Source organism: Pogona vitticeps, chromosome 2, assembly GCF_051106095.1.
Source record: "Pogona vitticeps strain Pit_001003342236 chromosome 2, PviZW2.1, whole genome shotgun sequence".
In the NCBI taxonomy this organism is placed as follows: domain Eukaryota; kingdom Metazoa; phylum Chordata; class Lepidosauria; order Squamata; family Agamidae; genus Pogona; species Pogona vitticeps.
The window spans coordinates 206,478,255-206,495,376 of record NC_135784.1 but is presented as its reverse complement, the minus strand read 5'-3'; the positions used below and the strand labels follow the sequence as shown (position 1 = coordinate 206,495,376).

The 17,122-nt window shown below is 40.1% G+C and overlaps 1 protein-coding gene across 5 annotated transcripts in view; it reads right to left on the bottom strand.

The window, feature by feature from the left end:
• Positions 1-343: 343 nt before the first annotated feature.
• The window catches only part of RAD23B (RAD23 nucleotide excision repair protein B), a 42,617-nt gene continuing 25,838 nt past the window's right edge, over positions 344-17,122 (bottom strand). For 3 of the 5 annotated variants that reach the window (XM_072991993.2, XM_078384853.1, XM_078384854.1), the window contains 6 exons: positions 16,445-16,500; positions 9,891-10,018; positions 9,177-9,318; positions 3,695-3,821; positions 3,055-3,250; positions 344-1,684 (listed from right to left, as the gene is read on the bottom strand). In XM_072991993.2, coding sequence (XP_072848094.1) covers positions 1,571-1,684; positions 3,055-3,250; positions 3,695-3,821; positions 9,177-9,318; positions 9,891-10,018; positions 16,445-16,500 — 763 coding nt within the window. In that variant the 3' untranslated portion in view covers positions 344-1,570. Of the gene's footprint in view, positions 1,685-3,054; positions 3,251-3,693; positions 3,822-9,176; positions 9,319-9,890; positions 10,019-16,444; positions 16,501-17,122 lie in introns of all 5 variants that reach the window. The other 2 variants (XM_020805036.3, XM_078384855.1) reach the window with 1 other exon arrangement.

The following is a 17,122-nucleotide window of genomic DNA, read 5'->3' as shown; positions in this document are numbered from 1 at the left end:
CCACTTGATTCTACATAATTTCAACCTATTTTAAAACTGACAACAGACATGTAGTAAGATTGCACTATGCTGGTTTTACATTAAAGCTTGCCTCCAGCCATATGTGCTTTAGATTTCTACTGCAATGCCTTCTGTTCAATCCACATGGCTGATCTTGTCAACCGGGGAAAACAGGTATCTCTTCAAAGGAGCAGCTCTGGCCTATGGACTTTTTTTTTTTTTTTACTGAAGAGACAAATTACTCCCTTCAAGTGATGGAGAAGACAGTTATTCAGAGCTACCATGCAAAGATAATCCCAAGCAAAACAACACATTTTTCTGAGAAAGAAACAAACTCAAAGCCTTACAATTAGATGTTACTTTTAATAGGAAGTAAAAGGGGATGTGCATAATCTTTAGGGAACCAATAACTTGATTGTTCATCTATTTTCTGGTTTTTGAACATCTCTTCAAGACCAAAATATTTTCACAATGCTTTTTAAACAGAAGAGAAGGCAAATTACTGGAATATTACAGTCCTTGTAAAGCAATACAAATGACAATAGCCTTTAGTCCCAGAGATTGAAACTATAAGATTACAAGCATTTAAGACACCTAGTTTTGAAATATTTGCAGCTGTATTCATCAGGTCAGTTTCACTTTAAACAAAATATAGTTAGGATGGAATCTGATTTTTTTCATAAATACTTTCACTAGCATGGAGAGTTTACATTTTCTTCAGTGGCAATAAAAAAGTGCTCAATTCACAAAGAGGGATACATCAAACCCAAAACATGCAATCATTTTGATTTTTTTATTTAAAAAAAATCTTTATTGTAACCCAACATTGAAGTAAGCAGTAATTAGGTAATCTTGTATTTGCTTAAAAGTAAACTATTTTTGTTTGTATGTACATAGTCTCTCCATTTGTTATGAAAGGAAGGAGCAGGGACAGGAAAAGAGCTCTCAAAATCAATGATAAAAAAATGAGTGATATTAATTTGAATTTTTAATCCAGCGCTTTCTTTATGTGAAATAATGGGTCTCTTGCAGTTAGAGACATCTGAAGCAGCAAAAAACCCAGCACCTACATTTTTGGCATATTTTTACAGTTACTCAAATATACTTTTCTTAAAGTCACAAAGCCATTATCCAGTGTTACCATGAAATACAGACTCTCAATTCTAGGTAGCCTTCGCTATCTTCAAGACCAATGTTAATTAAAAACAAACAAAAGCAGGGCACCACACTAATTTTGGGAACTAGTACATAAAAGAGTGGAAATCTGAAGGTGTCGGGGGGGGGGGATGAACTTAGTTTATAGAAGAAAGGAACTAAATACCTGCCCAAAAAAAGAGAAGAAGCTGATTTTTGGTTGTATAGTATTTTACACTTTGATCTGCTACATCTGCCTATTATGGGCAGATGTGCTTGTCTTTCCTTGTATCCTTTCTATATTTTCCTCTCCCTCCCCTCCCCCCAACCTTACACCAAATATCATGGATATGAGCCCAAGTATCCCAGACAATCCAGTGAATAGCTAGTGTAATGCACTGGTGTGATGTGTGAGATTTTAAAAAGTCTCTCCCTTTCAATCTTCATCAAAGTTCTGCTGTAGGAGAAAGTTGGCTGCCAAGTTTTCATTCTTCTCACATGCAAAATATGCTTGTATCACAAGTCCTTCAGGGAATCCTAGTGCCTTTAACTGCAGGAAGGAAAAGATAATTAAAAATTTAAACTGAAAGCACAAATTCTTCCAATAAATTCCTAGTCCCTAACATTGTTTTATGTTGCAAGAGGTTAACAGCATCACTATCTTTTCTGAAATACCATCCCACTAAAACAGATAGTATTCTCAGAACAGAATCCTGATACACAGCAGAAATTAAAATGACTCAATAATAAATGATGACATATAGGAAGCAGGCTGTCAATTTTTAATCCTCTGCAAAACTGCTGTTCTGAAATACTAATTGGAACTATCTGAAAGTTTAGAAACAAAGAATAGAAGATGAAGTTTTAACAAAGATTTGAGGCATTGTGTTTTAAGGTTTCTTTAATACATAATGAAACTGTGAGGTAGCTTACTATGTTATACATAAGAAAATGGTTAACAAGCATTTCCATGTTGTAGGAAAAACATGATGCATTGCCATTACAGTGAAAAAATATGGTTGATGAAAAATATTGTTTTGCCACTTCAAAGATAGTTTCACTTCACGTTTACTTCCATGAATAAGGCAAAGCTTAATAATCATGCAGGTGTCTAGACAAAACCTTGGCCAGTATGAAGATAAATAATGAATATATGAATCGTGCTAAAGAGAATGTAAGGGCTTTAACACTGCTAGCATATATAACTGAAGATGAAAGCATAAAATCTTGCAGTTTTAACCTGCTGGCTTAACAGGGGTGAGCATCTGTTTCAATCTGTAACTTTAGTGTAAGGGATACAACTATAACTACTGAATTATCTTACAGCTTACTGAAGAGTATTAGAAGAGCTCTGAATACTGCAAGAATGCTTGCTATTATTAGTCTTGTAACTCTACTTTGTGAGAACAAAGCAAAATGCACCTTAAACAGCATGATGGCACAGCCTGAATTAACTGCAAGTGTCACCTGTACAAAAACGCAATAGTATGTTCAAGTTTCCAAAAAGTCAGTCATGCCCTCGCCCACCACATTCCATTCCATTTCCAACCCCCCAACCCCCAATTACCAAGCCACCATGGTTACACTCAATCAAGTCTAATAATGAAAGCTATGCAGGGATGGTCCTGGTTAGTACTTGGGACAGAAGACCACTGGGATCATCAGGGATCTCCTGTTCCAAGCCCAGGAGAGCCACAGCCAATTAGAATTGATAATACTTGTTTTAATGAATCAATGATATGACTCAATGGAAGATGGGTTTTCCCAAGCCTTCCAAAACTTCCCTTCTCCTGCTTGATAATCTTCTTATTGTAGATACTGAAAAATCCATTCACCTCTGAATTTCAAAAAAAAGAAGGAATAATAGAATGGGAAGCTATTCTCTACATGCAAAAGGAAGAACAAAAACGATGAGCTCACCCTTTCTATAGCTTCTTTTTCCTGAGGCGTTACTTGAATGTAGTTCATGTGACGACTTCCAGCTTCAGCTACTCCACCTCCGCCACCGCCACCTCCACTGCCACCTCCCCCTTGACCCGACTCCTGAACAGGCTCATTTAACATCTGAATAAAATGTTCTTGATGTTGGCTTATTTGCTGTGGTGCATGGGAGGACAAAAGCAAACAATACACTGAAATAAAGCACATTCACTCCTGCTGATAGCCTTAAAAATTACTATGGTACTGTGAATGTAATATCTGGAATGCAGATAGGAAAAAAATAAGTGTGGTAGCTAGTGGTTGTGGGTTTTTCGGGCCGTGTTTTGAAGGTTGTGCTTCCTAATGTTTCGCCATTTGGCCGGCATCTTCAGAGGATAGCACTCTGTGATAGCTAGTGGTGCTTTACTATTTGTTCATTTAGCTATCTGTTTCATTTACACTCCATCTTTTTCCTAATTCTGGATGCAACACAGCTCACAACATGATACATATTTTTATAACTGAAGTTAACAAGGCTTGCCTAATTTACTGCCTAACTGCCCACAGTATGGATTCCACTACACTTTATAAAAGGGGCCTACCACTCCAGAAGACAACTCAGGATGTTTTAAAAGTCACCTGCAATAATTGAGGGTTTTCCCGGCCTATCTGTTGTAGTAATGCAGGCAGAAGAGATGGATTTTGCTGAATAATTTGTCTCATCTGCTGGAACTGAGGCTGGTTTCTTAAAAATTCAAGAGGATGTCCTGAAAGAGAAGGTTTCAAGATATATGATTACTGAATATTAAATATTTGTAAATGAAAAATACAGTAGCTGAAAAGGGTTTTGAGAGTTAGATGCCTGCTGTGCCTTAAATCCTACTTTTAGTTGGAATGTCTTTTGCTTAGTTGTTAGACCTTTCCACTAGAAATGACAAATCATCTCAGAAAGGAAAGTAATTCCTCAATATCTGGTGTGAAGTACGTTAGCAAGAGCAAAGTTTTACTTGCTTATAAAAATGTTGTGTTTATCACCTAATCTGCAAGGCACTTTAATTAGTCAATAAACAGAATTTAGATCAAAAGACAGGCTTTAGCCTCACAAAATACAAACCACAACTATAATCCAGCTGTACTGTATTAACCTTTTACAAACTTTGCACAAACCTACAAAGCTAACTTAACAACATAATCTATTTATTTCCCAAAATTAATACTTGTTCTCACATGTTGCTTCTCACAGTTTCAACTACAGAGCACTCAGTGAATCAACAGTATTTTTCTAAGTGTTGTTTTTCCAATCAGTGATCAGAGCAGAATTTCATTCATATCATGCAGGGATTCTGCAAGTGTTTGGAGGTGCACCTCCAAGCACTGACCAAGTCCTATTTTGTATACCTCTTCTGTGTGCATGGAGAGACTGGAAATGGGAACTGTGAGGTGGAACCTTAGGACATCTGGAAATGGGGGTGGTTGGGTGGGTCCCTGTCTCCTGATATCACCTGGCCCAGTTCCTCATCTCTTTTATAACTGAGTCATCCAATACCTTCACCTTATGTTAAAAATTTGGTTAGCTATGTTTTATAAAGTGGTGTGGAAATAATCTGAGCTGTAGAATCACATCCCAAGATAAAAACAACACACAACTACTCACTGGAGTAGCAATTTGTGTGTGAGTTGGGATGAGACATATATTTCTTGGAAGAGCACCTTATTTTCAAGATTTTGAATTTTCAATATATGAAGGAAAGAGAGGTTACTTACCTGTAACCATAGTTCTTCGAGTGGTCCTCTGTGAATCCACACAAATGGGTTAGACTGCCCCTGCGCAGGACTCCTCGGAATCTTCTAGAGCTTAAAAACATGTGATTAGTGGGACGTTCTCCCGTGGTGCGCATGCTCCGCCTGCCCGTAATACCTCAGTTCTGAAATGTCCGCTGCTGTCAAGGCTCTAATAGCAACAAAGCTCAAGAACCAAAGTGACAGACAGTGAGGAAGATAGGAGGGATGTGTGGATTCACAGAGGACCACTCAAGAACTATGGTTACAGGTCAGTAACCTGTTTCTTTTTTGTGGCCTCTGTGAATGCACACAAATGGGTGACTAGCAAGCTCACTTACCTAAAGGAGGGCCATCACACCAACACTGATCTCAGCACAGCTCTTCCAAAACTTGCTTCCTTTTTGGCTCTGACATCCAGACGGTAGTGTGTCACAAAGGTTGATGGTGTAAACCATGTGGCCACTCGACAAATGTCAGGAACCTCAGTACCATATGAGCAGGCAGTCGAAGTAGCCATAGCTCTCATAGAGTGTGCTTTCAATGCCTTTGGTGGTACCTTGCCAGCCAGTTCATAGGCCAAGGTGATAGCAGAAACGATCCACCTGGAAACCATCTGTGGAGGGGCCAGAGTGCCTTTTTGCAGGCCATGGAAGCAGACAAATAGTTTAGGAGAAGTACGTAAGTCCTGAGTTCTGGAAATGTAAAAAGCCAAGGCACGACAAACATCTAAGGAATGGAGCATGCGCTCAACATCAGAAGAAGGATTAGGGAACAATGTCAGAAGAATTAGTGATTGATTAATGTGGAAACTCAAAATCACTTTAGGGAGAAAAGACACATCAGGATATAAGACAACCTTGTGTGGGTGAAACTGTACATAAGGGGCATCAGCCTAAAGGGCAGTCAACTCATTTGCTCTCTGTGCAGAAGTAATAGCCATGAGAAACAAAAGTTTTAATCAAGAGAAGTTTAAGATGAGTAGAAGCCATGGGCTCGAGAGGTAGGCGAGCAAGAGCCCGTAAAATGACCTGGTGAGACCACTGAGGAAGTGGAGGCCAGTCAGGTGGGCAAATGTTACGCAAACCCCTAAGGAACCTATTAAAAATCGGAGGTGAAAATAAGCAGGAAGCTTCTGAACCCACAGGCTGGTAAGAAACAATAGTGGGAATATACACTTTTAACGTTGAGTGGGCCAGACCTCGATCAAATAGATAACGGATGAAAGTAAGAAGAGTATCTAATGAAACTGAAACAGCCAGAAGACCTCTGGAAGCAGTAAATTTGGTGAAGACAGACCATTTATAAGAGTATAGCAATTTTCTAGAAGGTTTTCTAGCTCTGTCCAATACTACTTTTACACTGGGAGAATCCTCCACACCGTCAGGTGAAGCGACTCCAGGTTGGGATGACAGACCTTGCCTTCGTCCTGAGTTTGGAGGAATGGTTGGAGAGCTAGTCTCAGAAACTCGGAGGCGATGGTTTTGAGGGTGGTGAACCATGGCTGACGAGGCCACCGTGGGGCTATCAAGATGGCATTGGCTCACAACTGACGGATCCTGATTATCGTTCCCTGAATGAGCAGAATGGGAGGGAAAAGATAAAGGAGGACATTGTTCCAGCTCACCACAAAGGCATCGCCCAAAGAGTCAGGGCCTCTCCCTGCCCGAGCGCAATACCTGCTGCATTTCGAATTGGCTTGGGTGACAAATATGTTGATGGCTGGCGCTCCCCACCGATCACAGATATGGGAGAATACAGAGTCGTCATGAACCCACTCGTGAGTCTGAGTGGGAAGATGGCTCAGACAATCGGCCACATCGTTGTCCTCTGTAGACACATGAATAGCGATTGGAAAACTATGGTGATCGTAGCACCATTCCCAAAGGTGGATCGCTAAATAAAGAAGAGACAAAGAGTGAGTACCCCCCACTGCTTGTTGATGTAATACATGGTGGTCATGTTGTCCGTGGCCACCCATACTCCACAACCATGAGAGGATATAACACGTGGAAAGCCTTGATAACCTCCAGCTTCTCTAGATGGTTGATATGTTACGACTTCTCCATGCTGGACCATAGAGTGTCAATCTTGTGAGTGCCACATTGCACGCCCTAGCCTGTTGAGCTGGTGTCCATCGTGATTTGGACCATCAGTTGGAAGGGCCTGAAAGGTCGGCCAATTAGAAGGTGGGGCACAAGCATCCACCACATCAGTTGACTTGCGAGCTCTGGAGTCACACGTAGGCATTTGGCAGAGTTGTCCAACAGAGGATTGAACTTGGACAGGTACCACGCTTGTAGAGAGTGCATCTTTAACCGAGCATGAGGAAAAACAGATGTGGTCAAAACCATGAGACCTAAGAGATGCTGTGTGCGGTGAGCAGCAACCTTGGCATACAGGCGAAATGGATGAATAGCTCGTCTTAGTTTGTCAATTCTTTCAGCCGGAAGGAAGACCCTGGGGCTCTGATGGAATCTAAGTGAGCACCAATATAGTCCATGGCCTGAGACAGTTGGAGATGGGCCTTTGCAAAGTTGACCTGTAGGCTTAGATCTGCCAGAGTCTGGAGGGCAAAGTCGTCCTCTAGACTCTAGAGCAGGTGAGTAAGCTGTGGGTTTGAGGTGGCCGATAGGAAGAAAATCTGTACACTCGAAGAGGTAACCATAATATATGATGGCGAGCACCCAGGTGTCTTTGGTGACAATAGACCACTTGTCGAAGAAAGGGGCTAGCCAGGGATGATGGGAAAGGTTGTGCAGATGGTTCGGAATAGGATAGTCAAAGATACCGTTTATTTTTCTTTGAAGGATGACGGAAGGTTTGGTGATGTTGGACAGGAACCTGTGATCTGAAAGTAGTGGTAGCAGAAGAAGCTGGAGGAGGATTGGACCTCTCTTGAGCAGGAGGTCTGTAAGAGCGATAGGCCGGATGGGAAGATTGCTGATAAGATTGCTGGGTATTGAAAGGTCTGTGCCACTGGTAGCGTTGGTATCATGGCTGCTGGACAGAATAAGAGCTATCTTCTGGATCTTATGTAAATTGTCCATCACCTCATCCATCTTCTCATTAAACAGTCCAACACCATCAAATGAAAGGTCTTCAATACGGGACCTTGCATCGTCCGTGATTCCCACTGAATGCAGCCAAGCATGCGTCCTGAGTGCAATAGCCGATGTCATGACCTTGGATGCAGCCTCAGCCATGTGACAGGATGTTAAACGCTGTTTAGCCAATGTCGTTGCCTCCAGGTGAGCATTGAGAACACTGGCCCTAGTCTCCTCAGGAGCAGCCTGGAGGACTGGCAAAACCTTGCTCCACAACTGCCTCTGACAAGCCCCCATAGCCGGCTGATAATTTGAAACTCTTATGACAAATGAGGCCAGAGAGTAGAGCGAACGGCCCAGGACATCCAGCTTTCAACTTTCTCTGTTGGTGGCTGTGACTTCTGAACGGTTTCCAGCCCGTGATTGATTAGACTGTACTATGATAGAATTAGGTGTGGGATGTTTAGTGAGGAAAGTAGTGTCACCGCCATGCATTCTGTAATGATTCTCAACATGCCTAGAGATCTGAAGAGACAAAGATGGTTGATTCCATGTTTCTTTTACGAGGTCCAACATAGCTGGAATGAAAGCCAAACTCAGCGCGGGGGGGGGGGGGGGGACTTATCTTGGTTTATGTCGTCAAAGACAAGGTCCTGCTTGGGAGGAGGAGTACTCCAGAAATCACAAACGGTAGTCAGAAAACCAAACCAGAATAAAAAAACGTAAGATAGGAAACAATTCAAAACAGCTCTAGACGTCACAAAAGAGTCTGATCTCAGTGGTGGCAAGAAGGAACTGAGGTATTACAGGTGGGGGGAGCATGCGCGCCATGGGGAATGTCCTACTAAACACGTTTTTAAGCTCTAGAAGATCCCGAGAAGTCCTGCGCAGGTGCAGCGTAACCCATTTGTGTGCATTCAGAGGCCACAAGGAAGCTGAGCCTCTACAAATTAAAGAATCTGCATTCCTATGCAGATGTTTCAACATGTCAGACAGATGTTGGCTTTCTTGTCTGATCTTTACCTCAATTAACAATAATGGAATATAGGACTTATTAAGCCGTCTGCCCAGAAAATATGTGTCATGAAACCTATTCCAAAACAGGTTTGTGTAAAATAGGAGTGTGATATCTAGAATTGTGTCTTCCTTATTGCTAAAAATTTGCTTGTAGATCCAGGATTTAAGGGAGATGAGCTAAACTGAAGGGTGAAGGCAAGTGTGAGGTAAAGATACATTACCCTAGTGGGATGGTTCTACAGATTTGCAGCAAGGTCTTTTGAAACGTAGTTATCGTACCTCCTGTAGAACTAGTTGTGGTGGTGGTTGTAGTGGTAGTCGCGGCGGCTGCAGCTGCTACTGCTGAAGATGGAGAAGCACCAGTACCGGCTGCTTGAGGAGGATCGGTCATACCTTGACTTTCCCTATCTCCAGGGATACCCTAAAATGAGTATAATAACATTAGTTTAGCTAGACTTTGAAAAAACAGTCACTGATGTATGAACAGGATCCTGGCAGCTGCCTATCAATTTGTCTGCCTTCTCAGGTCATAAGTTTAGCACCTTTTCACTTGTTCATCACCAAGTGTGGCTAGAATAGACAGTACATGGGGATGGCCTTTTAATTGGCAGTCCACATATTTCTAGAAGGTCTCCATTAAAGGTCTGCCAGGTCTCATCTTTGGAGGTTGTCAAGAAAGTTGTGAAGATCCATCAGTTTTTGCCAATCTTCTAGGGTTAAGCTGCTCTTATATGTAATTACAGTTTTAAATGAATTTCACTGTACTTATATTTTTAATATTATTTTTAACTTCTAAGCCACCTTGATAGAATTTTGCCCTTAAAGAAAACTTCAAAACAATTTTAAATAAAGAAAGAATTACTGAACCAGGGCTTTCATTTGTATCATCCCCAAGTCTTGCCTCTCCTGCTCTCAAGGCCTCTGTCTTAACACAGGACTATTCAGTAGTTACAGATATGAACACAAATCACAGAACTAAGAAAACATGCTCACCATTAGAAGATACTCCACTGCCCTATCAGGATTGTTGAAGCTAGCTCTCAGTGCAGCAATTACTTGTTCTCTTTCATATCCCATTGACATGATCTCAGTCACCATATTTTCATAGGACTGACCAGTCACTGCAAAAACCAAGAAAGTAAATATTGAGGAGGAAAAGTTAACTGGAGCTAGAAAAGGTGGTGTCAGGAAAAAGATTGATATTTAACAGAACAGTCATTATAGTAGCCTGAATACTAGTGGCATAGCAAAATCCATTTCTATTTCAGGTACCTCAATATGTGTGTTTTTAATTATTAATATTTCTGCACCATCTTCTTGAAAAATGGGAACAGGGAATCCTTCAAAACGAAACATACAGTCATAAAAGAAAAACAAATTAAAAGGTTCCGATTACCTTTTCTGATACAGAGAGAGAGAGAGAGAGAGAGAGACTGAACTGAGATTGTTTTTGTTTTTTTTCTCAACAGTGTAAATGAAAATCTAGCAAAGTACTGATGGAGGAAGAGAGCAATCTTTTGCTCTATCTAGAGCTTGCCAATGGGACTTGGGCAATGGAGGGACAGGGAATCATCAAAAGAGCAAATCTTTCTCTGCAATCTCCCCAAAGACTGAAATTTACTATTAAATTAAATAATAACAGTTAGGAATGTCAACAGTTACATGAAATAGCAGAAAGCTTAGAGAAATGAAGTTATAAGGTATGTATACTATTGAAAAGACAGTGCAAAAAACAAGTCTTCAATGAATGAACTGAAGTTAAGCATCAAAGACATTAGAATACAAAAAGGCTTATTCAAAAGTAAGCAACTGGACAAAATGGAATAAAGAACTGTACAACTTCTTTCAGTTCATAAATAAAATTTAGGGAACCATGCTAAAGTACATCAAAAATCAGAAAGGCTACCTGACAGGACTAGTGAAGGAAGATCATAAAATGACCAGACAGTATACTGAACTTTAGGGGAAGGTGTTAGCTAAAGGGAAATGATTTATACAATCAGAAGAAAAACTAGACTATGAAACAGTTAAGCCACACTGAGCCCCCCCCCCATTCTAGTACCAGAGCTCTGAAGATCATTCAGAGATTCAGACATAAATGAGGGAATGTCCATCCAGTGAACCATACTCACATTACATCTATAGGGCATGGTCTTTACATTAAGCATGTCTGGATCTCATCAGTGCCTACAGAAGCAAGTACTTGGACCTCTGACCATATCAAGGTGGAGATATATAGATAATAATATGCAACTTTAAATATTGCAATTTGATGTCACACAACCGAGGAACATTTCTTGGGGATTACAGAAATTTGTAAAAGTTAACAATTCAACCTATTGACTATAATCTGCTTGTTAATAACGTGAAAAAATAAGGCCAAGATTGAGTGTTGAGCAGCTGTAGAACAAACCTCTTTGTTCTACACACAGTAATGTCTGAATTCTAATCCGATGATTTAGTTTAATACATCTTTTTAATATATTTGTAAAATCTATTGGAGACTTCAATGTTATTCTCCTTCCAGAACAAATAAATTTAGAGGGGTTTAAATCATCGTTGCGCATCATCATCAACCTATTAGAACGCAAACTCTCCCCTGAAGAATCCTCAGTCTTAGCCAAAGGAGGAAATTTTGCAGTCACACCCAGTAAAATTCCTATGGAAGACATCATTGCCAATGTGTATATCATCTTCCAGAAGAAAAAGCAGAAGAAATAAGGTGAAGTGACTAGGATCCTATGAAAAGCAAAAAGCAACATAACAAGAAAGGAGAGAAATGCTATCAAGTCCCTGAACTCAGACCCGGACATCATCATCCTGCCAGCAGACAAAGGCAACACCACAGTAATCATGGAATCAAAAGAATACAAGGACAAAATCAGGGAACTTCTAGACCCCACCACCTACAGAAAACTGAAACGGGACCCAACCAACAAAATCACAAAACAAACAAACATGCTGATCAGGAGTTTCTCCCTGCACCCCAATGTCCTTCAACGAATCTGCAAGATAGAAGCTTTCCCACCAAGACTATACGGACTCTCCAAAATCCACAAAAACTCAATCCCAATCAAGCCCACTGTAAGTGCCATCGGCTCCCCAACATATGAATTAGCCAAATACCTAGCCACCCTCCTACAGACCCACATTGCACAAACCTCATCCTACATCAAAGACTCAGGACATTTCATAAGCAAGATCAGCACCCTAAAACTCAACCCTGGGGACAGACTGATCAGCTTTGACGTAGTATCTCTGTTCACCAAGGTACTGATAAAGGACACTCTGACACTCATCCAGCAGATCTTTGCAGAAGACATCAAGTCCCTTTCCCAACACTGCCTAACAACCAGCTATTTTCAGTGGGATAATGAATTCTATGAACAGACAGATGGAGTGGCCATGGGGAGCCTCCTCAGCCCGGTTATAGCAAACCTCTACATGGGTCATTTCGAAAAACAGGCCCTGGCTTCGGCACCCTTCGCACCCACAGTCTGGTTCCGATATGGGGATGACACCTTCGCAATTTGGAGCCATGGTGAAGAAAAATTGGAAGAATTTTTAAACCATCTCAACAGCATCTACCCAAATATACAATTCACCATGGAAAAAGAAATAGAGGGCTAACTCCCATTCTTAGATGTCATGGTCGTACGCAAAACTGACCTCTATTCGGACACAAGGTCTACAGAAAACCCACCCACACAGACCGGTACCTACACAAAAACTCCAACCATCACCCACAGCAAAAAAGAGGCATAATCAAAACACTGGTAGACCGTGCAAATCAGAACTATGAAGCTCAATTTCTCAGCACCGAACTCAACCATCTCAATTGGGCCCTACAGGCAAATGGCTACTCCAAAAATGAAATCACAAGAGCCATCAAACCAAGACAAAAACACCAAACTGAAGAAGAAAAACAGCCACTCACAAATAAAGTATTTCTGCCACACATCAAAGGAATCACGGACCGCATGGCGAAACTTTTGAAAAAACACAAACTACAAACAGTATTCAAGCCCACCACAAAAATACAACAAATGATATGGTCAGCAAAGGACAGAAGGGACCCCCTCACCACTGCAGGAGTATATCGGATACCTTGCAGTTGTGACCAGATATATATTGGAACCACAAAACAAAGCATCCTCACCAGAATCAAAGAACATGAGAGACACTGCAGACTAGAACAACCAGAAAAATTGGCAGTAGCTGAACATGCCCTAAAACAAGCTGGACATGAAATTCTATTTCAAAATACTGAAATACTGGACAACACTAGCAATCATTACATCAGACTGCAGAGGGAAGCCACTGAAATCCACAAACACTAGGAGAGCTTCAACAAAAAAGAAGAAAGTTTAAAACTTAACAAAGCTTGGTTCCCAGCACTGAAAAAAAGGTCAATGAACACCAGCCACAAGGACCGGTGATCACTACACACAAAATACCAGCTAACAACACCCATCAATCACAGTGACAGATCATCTCTCCCCCTTATCACAACAATGCATCCACAACAAAAACACACTGATCACCATAATCACCCATCTAATGAAAAGGACAAAGCTTATCTCACAGCTATAAATACTCAACTCCCAAACAAACAGAACCAGAGCACAGAGTTTTGACTCCTGTCCTCTGAAGATGCCGGCCACAGAAACTGGCGAAACGTTAGGAAGAACAACCTTCAGAACATGGCCAAAGAGCCCGAAATACCCACAACAACCATTAAATCCTTTTCCTTATCATAGAACCTAAGCAAGAAATTGTTCACAGGCTGCTCTAGCTATTTTGATCTCTACACAGCTAAATTCTAAATTGATAACTATGGTGAATTTGTAAGTCATTAATATAATTTTAGGAAGTAAGATGATAATCATAACTAATGTACCCACCTGCTCGAATAATCTGCAGCATGACCAGCAGTGGAGCTACTTGACAGAAACTATGGAAGACCTTGACTACAATCGATACATGAAATCTCCAGATTCAGAGGGAATATGACACTAACTACCATTGGCTAAGTGCCAAACAACAGCAAGGAGATTTTTTTTCCCTTTAAGCCTGCTTCTGCATTTGCCAGCAGCCTCTGGGTGGAACTGTTCAAAGTAGGATGCTGAACTAGATGCCCCCCTGGTCCAAGCCAGCATTGTTAAGAAAATGACTTATCAAGGACAAAACACTGAACTCTATTTGGTAGGTAAATTCAGTAGCGACCCAGGATTATTTGCATTTGATGCTGAATAAGAACATCAATTAAACCTAGAAAGTGACCCTGACATACAAAACTATAATTACTGTGTAACAAGCAGCAATGGCAGGTAATTCCTTGCAATATTTTTGTTTTCAGAGAGTACACGTTGTATTAAGTGTTATTCTGAAGGCAATTGCCTGCCTGGCACAAGCCAAAAAACCATTATCTAAATGAATGAAAGAGGTACCAGAGCTGAATTTCAACTCTGGACATAAAGGAAGCAAATGATTTATTCAGTTCACTTTTCTGCTGACCAATAACTAATGTTTTATGCAGTGTATAATACATTAAAAAGACAACATACATCAAAATCTTATTGGTGTTCGTATTAGGTATGCATAACTCGCTGCAGCTAATTGACAAGGTGCCAAGGGACATCTCACCTGAGTAATCAAGCATATGACCACACACACAAGCAAGACACATCTAGCACCTTGTCAATTAGTGGCAACATGATATCCAAAACCTTATTGGAACACAAATAGGATTTTGGCCATTAACAATAAAATTACTGTGCTTCTAGTGTAGTAAATAAACAGGTTGCTGAGATGTCACAGCTGTTTATTCTAAATACAGTCGTGCCCCGCTTAACGATTGCCTCGCTTAATGAAGAAATCGCTTTACAATGAGGTTTTTGCGATTGCAAAACAATATTTTAAATGGGGGAATTTCGCTTAGCGATTATTGGTTCCCTGCTTCAGGAACCGATTTTCGCTTTACAACGATCAGCAAACAGCTGATCGTCGGGTTTCAAAATGACCTTCGGCTGAAGAAAATGCCCCCCCTGCTGTTTCCTAGGATGGATTCCTCGCTTTACAGGCACAAAAAATGGCTGCCGTATGGAGGATCTTCGCTGGACGAGCAGGTATTCAGCCAATTGGAACGCATTAACTGGGTTTTAATGCGTTCCAATGGTTTTTAAATTTTCGTTTGACAATGTTTTTGCTCTACAGCGATTTCTCTGGAACGAATTAACATCGTCAAGCGAGGCACCACTGTACTAAACCCATCAGTACGGAAAGTTTCAGTATTACTCAACAATGAAGCCTGCAGTAAATGAAGTGGCACATATTACGTGCCATTAAGCTGCTTCTGATGTATGAAGACCTCAGGAATTATTGACTTCGAAAAAGTCCTTGCAGTAACAGCTTTGCTCAGTTCCTGCAAATTAAAAGCCATGGCTTCCTTTATTGTATAACTCAAGACGTGTTCTGATTTTCACTTTTCTATAATTTCCAGGAAATCTTACTACAGTATACCCAAAACACAATAGTCCCAGTTTAGTTATTTTAGTGAGTAAAAGTTGCTCTCCTCCAACATTACATTTTGAATGAGGTGATTTTCCCCCCCTGGTCTGCTTTCTTCACTGCCCTAGTTTCACAATCATGTGAAACAATGTCTCAGTATGGATGGTCCTAGCCTTTAGCAGAACATCCTTACACTTGAGTATCTTTTCTAGTTGTTTCATAGCTGCCTTTCCAAATCTCGCTGTTCTGACTTCTTGGCTAGAGTCTCCATTTGGACTAATGATTCAGCTGAGATATAATTTTTTTTTAACTATTTCAATTTCTCCATTGTCAACAACTATGTTTATATGGTAGTCATTATTTTCTCTTCTTAAATGTTCAACTGTAATTCTGCTTTTGCACTTTCTTTAAGCTTGCTTAGAATTTGTCTGAAATCACTGTTATTTTCTGCTACTAATTTGGTATCATCTGCACAATTACTTGTATTTCTTCCTCTAATTTTTATAAGTGATCCGTGTTCTAAAAAAATAGTAAACTTTTTCTCTGATAATAACATTCAGAGAAATGGCATATATTAAAGTTTGAGGAAGGAAAGCCAACAAGACTTTCATAAACTCCTGCAAGACAACTAGTCTTGAAGAACGGAGGTTTTGACTGCTGAGATTCAATAGAGTTCAATAGGTAGGGCATGACATGAACTGATCTGAAATTCAAGGAGACTATTCTGCCCTCTATGAGCAATTTACTCCAAATAATATAAACTGCTCATGAAGTATGAAAGATTCTTTAACACTATCCTCCAATCGCAATTCAAAGGCAGACTGGAGAAACCAAGAAAATGTATAAGCAAAGCTTGCTAGAAGCTTTGACAGTTACCTTAAACTGTTGCCATAGTAAAGAGAACACTTGTTAAAAGCAATATTTTAAAGAGTTATGCTTATTGAATGATGACACTAGTGTCAAAAGACAAACAGAAACATGCATCTTCTTGACTTTCACAATAAAACCTATTTAAGCTGATATCAGAAAATACATACCAAGTGCACTTGTAGCATCTTCAAAGAGATTTGATCGTGATGTATCACCTGTTGTGCTGTTACAAAACAAAAACAGTCAGCAGATGTACCCATCTTACAGATTTTTGTGTTATTTTAGAGTTACAAATGGCATTACTATTAAAAAATTCCTCATAAAACAACTGCTAAACAATGTACTAAAAATATAAAGAGGACAGTCCAAACATCCAGGGAATCCATGGGAGATACATATTAAACTATCAAAAATCCTCAGCTCTGGTTCAGTTGCTTACAACAAGAATTCAATCACTGTTTTAAGAATAAGACTCATTGACACAAATTACACATTTAGGATACAAATAATGCATTTATTTGTCTACTGACTTCTGATTAGAGTTTAAAAGGTTTTTTAATCATTTGTTTTGTCTGGATTACAACTCTCTGAATCTCCCAGCTAGTACAGCCAGTAGCCATGTTGGCTGAAGGATTCTGAGAGCGTTTAAACAAAAAATAACTCACAAATATATACATTTACTGGCTTAAATTGCATTCTAGTAAACTATTTAATAAAAGGTGACTGGCTGAGAAATAGATGGCAAAAATGACTATTGGTTGGTACTAGAAAAGTGACAGCAGTGTGTTAAATTATTTCAGAACATGCTCAACACTTTGAAGAGTTGCAAGTTGCCAATAATTAAC